The sequence below is a fragment of the Festucalex cinctus genome, chromosome 4, assembly GCF_051991245.1.
Source record: "Festucalex cinctus isolate MCC-2025b chromosome 4, RoL_Fcin_1.0, whole genome shotgun sequence".
NCBI lineage: Eukaryota > Metazoa > Chordata > Actinopteri > Syngnathiformes > Syngnathidae > Festucalex > Festucalex cinctus.
In genome coordinates, this window is record NC_135414.1 from 4,085,379 (window position 1) to 4,097,460 (window position 12,082).

Sequence of the window (12,082 nt, forward strand, 5' to 3'; positions counted from 1 at the left end):
GTGCCCGTCTCGCTTGCCGTACTGAGCGGCAGCCGGACGCGGAAGACAGAAATAAAGAGTGGACCCGCACTGACCCGACTCTCGTTATTAATATACTTTACAAGGACAACCAAAAAAAGGATGCTGCATGGAATCTCATAGCAGAAGAAGAAGAAAAGGTTAAATCAAAAGAAGTCCACCTCTCGTTGTGAAATGCCACATGATCGCGCGCGCGCGGTCCCGCGAGACACTTTGGGAAGTGGGCGGCGACGGAGCTGCCGGACCGCAGCTGTGCGGAGCCGGTGTGGATTGACAAAAAAATTTACCCGTCCGGAGCACGCAGTCAAGACGCACCGCACCGCACCGCAACCGCGCCGCAACCGCATCCAGTGAAAACCCGGGGTTAAAGGGCGACGCGCAGTGATACGAACAAACAGAAAAGTAGTGGCTGCCGGTAATGGCGTCTGACTTTTTTTTCCCCCGAAAAAAAAAAAGAAAAGAAAAGAGTATTGTGAAGCAAATGTATCACTCTTTTGAACACAAATTGTTTTGATAAGAAAAACGCTTTATTTCCGAGACCCCAGTAAGCTTGCTGGACTATTTTCCTCTCGTCCAACACCGGACCAGAACTCGTGTCACAGAACGCTGTCAGGGGATAAGTCAGTGCTGATCGCACACACTGGACGTGAGGATGAATTTGAGATTCATGTTAAAAAATCTGAGCGATCCCTTTAAAAGTAAGAAAGTACAAACCTGAAAGTAAAAAGTATCAGTTATATACAGACAAACGTTTTTTTTGTTTTGTTTTGTTTTTTAATAACTTGATGCAACCTGTTTTTTTTTCTTTCTTTCCTTTACAAATCTACAGATACCCGAAGAATGGATTTAAGTAGACTTACAAAGTATTTGTACTTTGTTAGTTCCAACCACTGCAAAAGACGAAATCTTCTGTCACCACCATACACAAACATTAACACAATATCCAAGAACCATAAGCTCACAATAGCTTCCCTTCAACGAATTATAGCGCTATACTAAAAATATGGACTCAAATGATTTCTCTTTTTGGAACTTTTGCTGACTATTGCACCATGCTGTGTAAACTCACACACAAACACACACGGAAGTCAATCATTTAGGATTGGATGGCTGCACTGTTCGTGCAAATCTGGGCCAGTCTGAACCCTTTTTTTTTCTCTCTTCTTCTCACAGGCGGCCAACAGCAGCAGTGGAGTTATGTAACCACTTATCTCACACGTTCAAGTTTACTCTGACCAGCTGGCAAGCTGTGTGCCCTAACACCCATGTTAAAATAAGATGGCTGGCCTGTGTGAAAAGTTGCAAAATGTTTTGTTTTGGGCGATAAGCACTTTTTGCTAGAGTAAATAAAGGAAGAAAGTTGTGACTGTGAAGCATAGTCTAAGCTAAAGTAGAAAGTCCTATTGCGCAAATGTAATGAGGCTAACTCTCTCATACGGTTTGGGTCAAATTTGACCTGTTTAGACAGCAATAAATACACCCTGAATGTTGTTTCAACCTGAAATTTCATTACTTTAAATACACAAAATACACAGACATTTCGTTTCTACTAAAAGAGAGTTGTTAGATTTAACAGTGTGTTAAATCAAGGAAAATTGTGGGTATCTTGCACGATTATTTTAGTTAACTAAAACTAAAAAAAACTAAAACAAAAAGAACTAAATCTAAGATTCACAAAACAATTTCATGAATGAAATTTAAAAAAATGTTTTTTTTAAAACATGAAAGCTAACTGAAACCACATTTTATGTTTATATTATATACAAAACTAACTAAAACAAAATCTAATTATAGCAAAAATGTCCTTCTTTGGTAATTAATTGAATGCATGAGCCTTTGGGGATGATTTTAAATGTGTGATCTATTTTGATATTTATTAACCAGGATAAGGAAGTTTAAAAGTATGTTACACAAAAGTGACGTCGTCTAGCAACAGCCAATAGAAAAGCACCTTCAGATGATGTCGCTCCCGTGGTGTTATTTTTATTTACACATTAATAAAAAATAAAAATAAAAAAAACTAATACTGAAACTAACTAAAACTAAGCATTTATTAAATAACTAAAACTAATAAAAACTAATTAAAACTAACTACAAAATAAAACTAACTAAAATGAAAATTCCAAAACTATAATAACCCTGGTATCTTGAAACTGCAGAAACAGCACATACGATAAATATGCATATTTTTTAATGGGTCATCGGTAACAATCTTGATAGGAATTGTTTGTGTTTAGCTAATACTAAAAAACTAATACAAACGAAGCATTTTCAAAACAGTCAAAAAATAAACACACACACACCTGCTATAAATATGTTGAATTAAAATTAAAGTAAAAATAAACTAACTATAAAGCAAAACCCAAAACTATTCTAACTCCGTGTCAGAAAGGCTATAAACACACTTTAAACACCCAGAAATCTAATTCATAATTTGAATGATGCAGACAATTACGAGGATATTTTTCGACCGGGTCAATTGACATACGTATGTATGCATGGAAAATGAACAGTATGTAAGCAATAAACATGAAGAACATAATAGACGAGAGCGTGCATTTAAATGTTTGTTCTGGAGGAAACTGAAATAGGTTGCAGGACATTCCCCCAATGAATGGAGTTTGTAATGTGATCTCTGACTCACTCAAAGCTCCCTCACTCCCAAACTCCAGCTCGCACCAACCTCCATAGAATAACGACAAACCCAGTAAACCTGAATATCTATTTCACTTGTCGTATTGTAAAATTGTGTACATCTTGAAAGCTTCCACGTGGCTGAGGGCTCATATAGCAGCTTGGCTGTCAGTCATGCACAGGAACTGGGTGGAGGAACACAACTGCCATATCTTTAGGCCAGTTACGTGAGCACATTTGAAGTACGTCAACTTAAGATTCATGTCATGCCATTTCTCTCAAAAGGCTGCTCATAATTGGATTATACAATACTCTAGAAGGGAAGGAAAATATATGTTCACGCTATATATAGGCTTTCCAACATATGGAACGCATTGACCTAGTTGTGTGTCCAAAAGCAGTATGCTTGCACTATGTAATGAGAACAAATTCAAGAACTGTCTGAACTGCCTTATAGCTAAACATATTTTTAGTACAGCATTTTTTTTTTTTTTAATACTTCAATTGTACAGGACTGCCTACTGGGGTAGTCAGTGAGTGAAAGCGTAATGTGTTATGCAACATATGTGAGGGGGGGAGGAAAAAAAATAAAATAAAGTCACTTCCTTTATGGAACCTCCCAGGGTTGTGAACTTAAGTTTTGACTTGCATCATTGCAGGTCAATGCAGTTGCTGTGCTTACATTTACCAAGTCATGTCTGCTATCACAGATAAAAGGCCTTGGCACACACTAATCTATATGCAAAATCAATGATGTTGGATTCTAGGAAGTCCCGTTTTTTTCTTCAAATATTTGCATTACATCCACATAGCCACGTGATCTTGTGCAGATGCTTCTCCACCGTATCTGAACCAATTCACCCCATTTAACCCCACTGTGTATCGTTATTACAAATGACACGCAGCACGACAAATGCTGCATATAAAAGACACAAAACAAACAAAAAAACACTGGACCTTATTTCCTTTTTTGAACATTTTTCAGTTTCCGTACTTACCAAAATGCCTTTCACTGGCATTAGTGTGAAAGGTAATCTGCAGAAAGGATGGGCCATGACTATTTACTTTCTCGGTTCACATCAGACAACCTAACCGTTGTGTATCTGGTGTCATAATGGAGTAATATGCATTTATTCTGAGGAAACCAGGCCCCGTCTAAATACAGATAAGGTCCACACTTTTAATTGGAGGTGACGAGGGAGTGTCTCAAACTCATGACTGGGTTTATCACTCGTACCAAGAGCAGCGTGGCCTCTGATAGTGGGCATCACATGCTCAGGGTGGCACATAAAGGGGTACCATTTTGAAAATGTCTTATGACAAGACACTTTCCAGTCATCACAACAACACAAAGTTGGCTTGAGGATCATTTATTGACGATATGCATCCATCCTCTGAATATATCCATCCACTCACTGCGGAGTGTAGGCCGTATAAAGCAATAAATACGCTTGATATAAAATCATGCCAGCATTTGATGCCGCCAGTTACACATGTATGTTTTTTTTTTTTTTTTTGAAGGTTTAAAAATGATAGCAGTCAGCTAAATAAGCTGCCAGGTAAAAACTCAAGGCGAGCAAATTTCAAGCAGGCTGGGCTGATACGTGCTCCTTAGCTGATCAAGTGACCTGAAATACAGAAATATAATGCAAATGTTGACTTCCAGAAAAAAACGTTTACATAAGGAAGGACAATCTTTATATAAAAAGGATGATACCTTTGTTAAAGAGAATGTTGGATATTATTCAGGATGTCCCCATAGACAAAGTTGAACAGTTGTTCCTTTGACTTGGTTCCATCTAGCTGCACTGTAGTGACAAACAAAAATTGACAGTTTTATTATTACTAGCAGTTTTGTTTTTTCCCCTCCTTAAAAAGGTCATGAGGGTGGACACTTACCAACATCAACACCTGTCCTCTCCATGATGTTCTTGTGTTTCAAGTACATGGGCCAGACATGGCCGTCAAAGAGGCCGGGGGGGTCTGGCACCGTGTAGTTCCTCGAGCTGTAATGAACAAAAACAACACTTAACCAGGGAATTCGTGCTGGAGTGGTTTGAATCTGTGGAGTAATGTGGAAGGAGCTATTTATATACAAATGTGTCTGGGAACATCATTGTGGAAAAACTGGTAATTATGATAATGGGAATAATAGCCTACGTGTTATGAATGACCTTAAAAGGGGCTGGCTGCCGGATTCACTCAGGAAAATGCACTTTTTAAATACAGGATGTACACTAACTTTCTCTCAGTCTACACATCTGTGTTTTTGTTAATCTTTTGTGGTAATTTCATCCTAAACCCCCACCTCCCCAGCCTGTATTTTGCCATTTTGTTTGTTTTGTAAACAGCAGGACACTTCACTCACTCATTCACACACGTAAGCTTCTGTGTGAGTGAGAAAAAAATAAATAAAAAAAATCCGTGCATGCTTTCAAATTGCCGCGGGAGTGACGTCACACAGCCGACACGTTTGCCCGGCCCCATTTGCAACAACCCCCCCCCCGTTCTGCGATTCGCTGGAGCGGTGTAAACACTGTTTTTCCACAGAAACAAACAAACACAAAATTGCAAGATACAGGCTGGGGAGGTGGGGGTTTAGGATGAAATTACCACAAAAGATTAACAAAAACACAGATGTGTAGACTGAGAGAAAGTTAAAGTGTGTACATCCTGTATTTAAAAAGTGAATTTTCCTGAGTAAATCCGGCAGACAGACCCTTTAAAATGCAAAAACCTTTTAAACTTGATATTTTTTTGGTGAAAATGTGGGAATGTAAAATAGTTGCCACAATGTTCTGAAGTAGCTTAATATTTAGATGTTCGAATGGGTCAAGAAATGAGGAAATAGTAAAATATGTAAAATGTAAATAAGTTTTATTTATAAAATTTGGAATTTTGGGCACAGTTTCCAAGAAGTCCTGAATGAGAAGGATTATTTATGGATTGGTAAAGAAATATGGAAGGAGGAGGTAAATATTCACAATAAAAATCAAATCGTTCAAAACTAACATATGTTTGGACACTTACCACCTCCTCTTTTTGCATTCTTCATATGGGATGGAAATAAAGAACCGCTGGTTCAGCACGTCGATCAAAGGTCTGCAAAATGGCAAATTAAATGATGTTTCTTTCCCCGCCAAATAACGTTACAGGACAGAAATGTGTCCTTACTGGTAAGTGTAAAGCAGGAAGCCCTCCACAATGAGGATGTGAGTCTCCTCTTTTTGGTCGGACTTGGGGAGAATCTCCTCGTCCAGGGCGTTATTGACTCCGTGAGACTTCTCAAACTTCACCGGGTTCTCCAGCCATGCGTAGATGGTGCTCATCATGGCGTCCATGTCCAGAGCAGTAATGACTGGAGATGGATAGGAAAGTTGGAAGGTGGGAGGGAAGGAAGAAAAAAAAAAAAAAACGCAACACACAAATGAAAACCTGTTTTATACAGTTCATAAAGCATGCATGTTACAGATGAGAGCACACAAACCCTTCCATACAAACACAGGCTTACCATCATACTGCTTAAAGCCATCTTCAACTGCAATCTGATCTTGGGGCTGAAACATACATTGATAAGATGTACCAAGGTACATACACTAGTTCTACAGGCTAAATAGAAGGCTCTAGAAGTGGGACAAAAGCTAGTAACGATATGGTAATAGCACACCAACCCCTGCTGGCAATCCTGTCCTGACCTTAATACCTTTTTTTTTTTTTTTTTTTTTTTAAAAGGATGGAAAAAAATTGTAGAGGCTCACCTTGAAGAAGTCATCCTGGTGTACCACACAGCAGTTGGGCAGGTTCTTAATCAGTCGGTTGGTGAGGGTGGTTTTCCCTCCATTTGTTACGCTGGACGAATTAAAAAAAAAAAAAAAAAAAGGTTAATGGTTAAAAAAAAATGTTGAACGAGTACTAGTATTTATCAGAAAGCAGGAATAGCATTTATCAAAACTACATTTATGTACTCTATTAGCCATTCATGAACTTTATGAACTTTCAGTGGGTTATAGATGTTAATTCCCCATTTCAAATATGCACAAATGATAAACAAAATGTCACACATGATAGAGTCCATTTTAACAACCTGCATCTTTATATTGTTTCTGCTCTCTATGCTGAGCACTATTAGCATTAGCTCAACGTTACAAAGGATCACCAAGGCTCTTTCCACGCAGGACCATCTCTTTTAGTCCGGGAAAAAACAAACAAAAAACAAAGCTTGAAGAGAAATATTCTCCAACATGTGCGCAAACGGAGCCGAGGTAGGTTTCATTCGGAAAACACGAGGAGAGCGTGGATGTCCCGACCGCTTCCCACGTGTCATGGCCTCCTACAAGCTTAGCAGCTCGGCTAACCCGGCTACCTTAGCAACCCGCCTCCGCTCCATTCATTCGTCTACTCACCCTCCGATGCCGATGATGTACTTCATGATTTCCGCTGGTGGGTTGCTGTTGGTCGAAAAAAAAAAGCGCCGCGAAGTCAAAAACGCCAATAGACAAGGTGATAAGTGATCGGACGGAAGAAAGCTTAAAAAGAGAAGGTTACAGGAAACGTCAACTACTCGACTCATCCATGGTAACGTTTGGGTTTTGAGTGTGTAAGGTAAGCGAGATGTCGCTCGGACGCGGTCTTCGACAGAGAGAGGACCGTGAGCTACTGGACACTTCCACACATACGCCACAGTGCCATGCGATTGGCTATTTAAACACTTTGTCCGGTTGACTAAAGGCAGCGCGGCCAATCAGAGGCTTCCGCAAACCGCAGACCCCGCCCTTTAAAGCACCGCCTTCATTCACACGCGTGGTACACCCAGATCAAGATGACTTTGAAATTCATCTATTGAACTGTAGCTATATGTTGACTAGCGTGTCAGTTATATTATGCCCTTTATCTACCTCTTTCGTGGTTAATTTCACCTGGCAAGTTCAATATGGAAGCATTTTTTTTTTCAAAATCATTGAAAAGTTCAATGTACAGTAGTAAGCACAACCCCACCTCCCCTCCCACTATCTACGACAAAACCGTGACACCCCCAATAATTTGTCCAAACTATTTTACTTGTTGTTCCCATTTTACTTAGACTTGCTTTTCTTTTACTCATACAATGTCATTTTATCTGAAAATAGAGACAGTTAGTAGTACTTTATCATGAAATAGAGAAAACGTACATCCTTAATGCATGCGAGGCATGACACAAATTCATCATCCCCATTAGTTTTTCCTAGTTTTCAATGCACTGTATGGTAAAGGTATTTAAAAAAAAATAATGCAACAACCACTCCCAGCAGCCCGCAGCTGACCTCTCCTTGGAAATTTATGTATCAGATCTATGACACCATATTTTTTAGGTTGAGCTCTCGTCCTGCACAACGATGAGCAAAGTCGCCAAGTGCATCATGGAAGACTTCTTTCTATTCGTAGCGTGAGTCATCAGCCCATTTGCAGTCCAAGAATGTGTTGTGGATTCTTGCAGGAAAAAAAAAAAAAGTGTTTCCAGATTAAAAGATTATAATCTTTTTGTTCATCACCATGAAATACTTGATGACCTGATGTCACCCCTTCAAAAGTGACTATGCATCACAATGGTTTAATTTGATTTTTGATAACCATTTACTTCTTCATTCTAAGCATACATTTCAGCTACTCCATACTGGATATGCTATATCTCTTGTTCAAAGCAATTGACAACCTATTTGTAATTTTTCGTGCACTCACCCAGCTAGAATTGATAAGAGAATCGATAGGGAATCAGGATCTAAAAGTAGTATTGATAATGGAATTTGAATCATTACATTCTAAATCATTTCCCGTCCCTATTTATTCTACTAGACATACAGTATAGTCTCATGTAACAAGAACACTTGACCTTTTTCCTTTATTGTTTACTAGGAAAGAAAACAAATAAGATCTGTGCCGTGAAATGATTTCAAGTGTTGTATATTACGAACATGTCCCACATACACGAGAGATACTACAGCCACGATTAACCTACTTGACACACTGTACATTGAGTTCACTTATCATTCTGTGCTCCATATAGTGACATTTCACCTCAGACATCTACTTTTCACATCACATAGTTATCCTTCAGGCGTCACATTTAAATTCTATTTCACTAAATTTATATTTAGCACGACTACAGCTGAAACGATTTAAATCAAATACCGATACTCAGTTTTTGTTTGAGTGTGTGATACAGTTTTGACGTGTCATGTGTTAACTTTATGTAAGAGTGCATTATATTTTAAAACACAATATCTGGTTATCCGCTCTGCTCTCGAAGTATGACAACACCACCCATTTGAATTCTATTGGTTGTGGCTGCCCCGCGACCCTTGTGAGAAATAAGCGGTCAAGTAAATTGATGGATGGATGGATGGTTGTGGCTGTTTTGTGGGCACATTTCATGCAAAGCAAACTAGCAAATAGCAACCAGATCAATCACAAACAAATACAATGATGAAATATTACCGGAACCATCAATTGTAGTACTAAGCTGCTAAGTAACATTGTGATTTAATACAAAGAAGAATGAAGGACGTTTTTCACTTATTCGTTCTCTAAATGGGTTTGACTGCCACCTAGTGGACATGCGGTTTTAATTGCAGCTCCATACCAATGGCGAAGCCAGAGGGGGGGCCGGGGTGGCACGTGCCCCTGCTGAAATGTGATTGGACCCAGCAGACGGCAAATGATTGACATATCACGGCACCGGCGCAGTGACGTCGCACGCCTGGCCGATGCAGCCTGCCAGCATTTTTTTTCCAAGCAGACGCCTACTAATTGTTATGCCCCTCCTGAACAGTAGCTGGCGCTACTTACGACAAAGCATTATAATCCACCTCACTAGGAGTCTGGAGAAGGAGAATCATCTGTTTTAAGGAGCAGTCTCCTGAGTACCGAGAATGCATGTTGGCGTTTGGCTATATCATGTTTGTTTGCCTGTGAGACGTGAGTGACTGTTTAAAATAACTTTTATGTTCAGATTATGGGTGTCAAAATTGTCGCATTATTATCTCGTTAACTTAAAGTGCCTTTAACGGCACTATTTTTTTTTTAACGCTCGATTAACGACCGCTCATTTGGAAAGCCTCTACTCAGGGAATTCTAGTCACCACGCAGTAGAAACGTCCACGTCAAAACTACCCAATAGAAATGCACTGGAGCTAAAATACAGTGTTCAAGGGGCAGAATATAGATGGAGGAGCCATTTGGACTGTGTCTCACCACTACCACCCGTGCCTTGCTTTGAAAGAACGCACTCGGTTAGCCGTTGCGTTCGCACCGAGCACCAAGAGGCGTCCATGGGCACTCTGAAACCCCTGTGAGAGTAAAGAGCCGAATGGACGCCGTCTTGACAGTTGGAGTGAGCCCAATCCTATTTATCTTTAAATGTGAGGCGTATTTTATTCAGCATCTCCACAAAATATCTCATCAGGGTGAAAGTGAAACTACGATGTGTTCGCTGTAACAGTAGCGCGGCCTCAGCTGCGTCTCGCATCCGAGAACTTAACAAAATAAAAGCATCCGACGTCATAAAAAGGAGTCACTATAACACAATTTAGCAGTAATAAATTAAATGATACTGCCTAATGTGTGGGGAATGGCGTCAAGTTGTATTTTACAATTTTAAAATGTGCAGAAACTCGCAAGTTACTTATTGTTTAAAATTACAGAGCTATTAATATGAAAAGAACACATCGGTCGTTTCTGGTTCCTATGCAGTAAAAATTCGTCATTTTACAATGCACATCCTATTTCACTTCACAAAATAAAAGCCTAGAGCGAATGCATATATTTGTGGGGACTGTGTTGTATTTTACAGTTTTAAAAATGTGCATAATTTCACAAGTTACTTCATGTTAAAAATTAGGCAGCTCCTAATATGAAAAGAGAAATGCATTGAGCTTTCACTATTGTCTTACAAATGCAATTATACCATGTTGTAGTGAGAGAAAAATTACCAAAACAAATCAGTCACGCTTTGGTTTGGTTTTACAGTACAGCACATATTTTATTTTTATTTTTTTAAACTTTTTTTCTTGAATTGTTATGAAATTACTCTATCAATGAATTTTTTATTTTTTTTAATTGAATTATTATGAAATTGCTCTATCAATGACTAAAAATAAATAAAACCATATTGAAATTTGGGGGGGGGGGTGTTCATTTTATTGTAAATGTAGGTATAAATTGAGATATAAATGTGCAATTAATGTGTGATTAATAGTCAGTTAATTATTGAAGTAATGCGATTAATTATGATTACAAATTTTAATCCACTGACACCTCTAGTTCAGATAGATTGTTTTGGACGGACATCAATAAGCAACGTAGTTTTGTGCAAGGTAAAAATAAGTATGTTGTTGTTGTTATGCAATACAATAGCACCCTCCAATGGTTGAAAGTTCAAACCGACACTAACTGACGTTTGCATTTACAGGTAGAAGGGGAGGATTTATTAACATGATTATTAATTAATCACATTAATAAATTATGTGGTTGTAAATGAAGTAGTAGTTGGAGTAATAAATTTATTTTTCATAGGGTGTGTGGAAAATGAAGTTTGGCACTTCGACAGGATCTTTAGTCATACTGTAATACAAATTTGCATTATGTTCATATTATAATGTTATGTTGATAAAAGTACTGTAATTGCATGAATACAGTATCTGCATGTGCGTGCAAGTTCATTCAAGTTAAACAGTGCTGAATTATTATTTTTTTGTACATTTTATACATTCTTAATAAACGGCACATTATGTGCAAAAATCTCCCCTGTGCTTAATATGTACTTAAATATATTTGAACATCGATAGAGACTCCGATTGAAATTAATTTTCATGAAAACAAATTTGGCATCATCTTTGGATGAAGTATCCTTGGCCCCCCCGGCCCCCCTATTTATAAAAGTCTGCCTCCGCCACTGCTCCATACAGCAAACGTTCACACAGCAAAGTACAGTGCCTCTCAAGTACGTACCTCTCTTCTAAATACTGCACTCAATAAGAAACCAACATTTTCATGTTAACTGCCTGTGTAGTTTAAAACAAAACAATACATTCTAAAGAAACAAACACACAAACACACAAACAAACGCACAAACAAACAAGCCATTATTAGATGACAATGTACCTTTACGTCAATAACAGATGAAAAAAATAGAATAACAGATGACCACATACTTATGGAAAAGGGACTTTGCAATTGTTTGTAAATAATTGTGTCTCTGGAATACAGTACTTTATGCGCCAAGTGTCTACCCACAGTATGGAATTAAATGACCAGGTAAATCACAAGTTATGTAACTTACAAGCAAAAACGTCTGTGAGAGAGATACTCAGAATTTCCGCCCCACTGTTATGCAACCGTGTGGCTAATTCACATGTTATTACGACAGTTGGTAAACTTTGCTGACCCCTGCAGAGGT

At 38.6% G+C, this 12,082-nt stretch overlaps 1 protein-coding gene across 2 annotated transcripts; it reads right to left on the reverse strand.

Moving 5' to 3' along the window:
- Window positions 1-4,006: 4,006 nt before the first annotated feature.
- Window positions 4,007-7,341, reverse strand: mibp2 (muscle-specific beta 1 integrin binding protein 2). 2 transcript variants are annotated; one of them, XM_077518325.1, is made up of 8 exons: window positions 7,056-7,341; window positions 6,411-6,501; window positions 6,164-6,209; window positions 5,827-6,010; window positions 5,683-5,754; window positions 4,552-4,658; window positions 4,370-4,460; window positions 4,007-4,280 (listed from the first exon to the last, which is right to left on the reverse strand). In XM_077518325.1, the coding sequence occupies exons 1-7, from the start codon at window positions 7,220-7,222 to the stop codon at window positions 4,375-4,377; spliced, it is 753 nt and encodes a 250-aa protein (XP_077374451.1). In that variant the 5' UTR covers window positions 7,223-7,341; the 3' UTR covers window positions 4,007-4,280; window positions 4,370-4,374. The 2 variants fall into 2 exon arrangements, with proteins under 2 accessions (XP_077374451.1, XP_077374452.1); XM_077518326.1 differs by lacking the exon at window positions 6,164-6,209.
- Window positions 7,342-12,082: the final 4,741 nt, after the last annotated feature.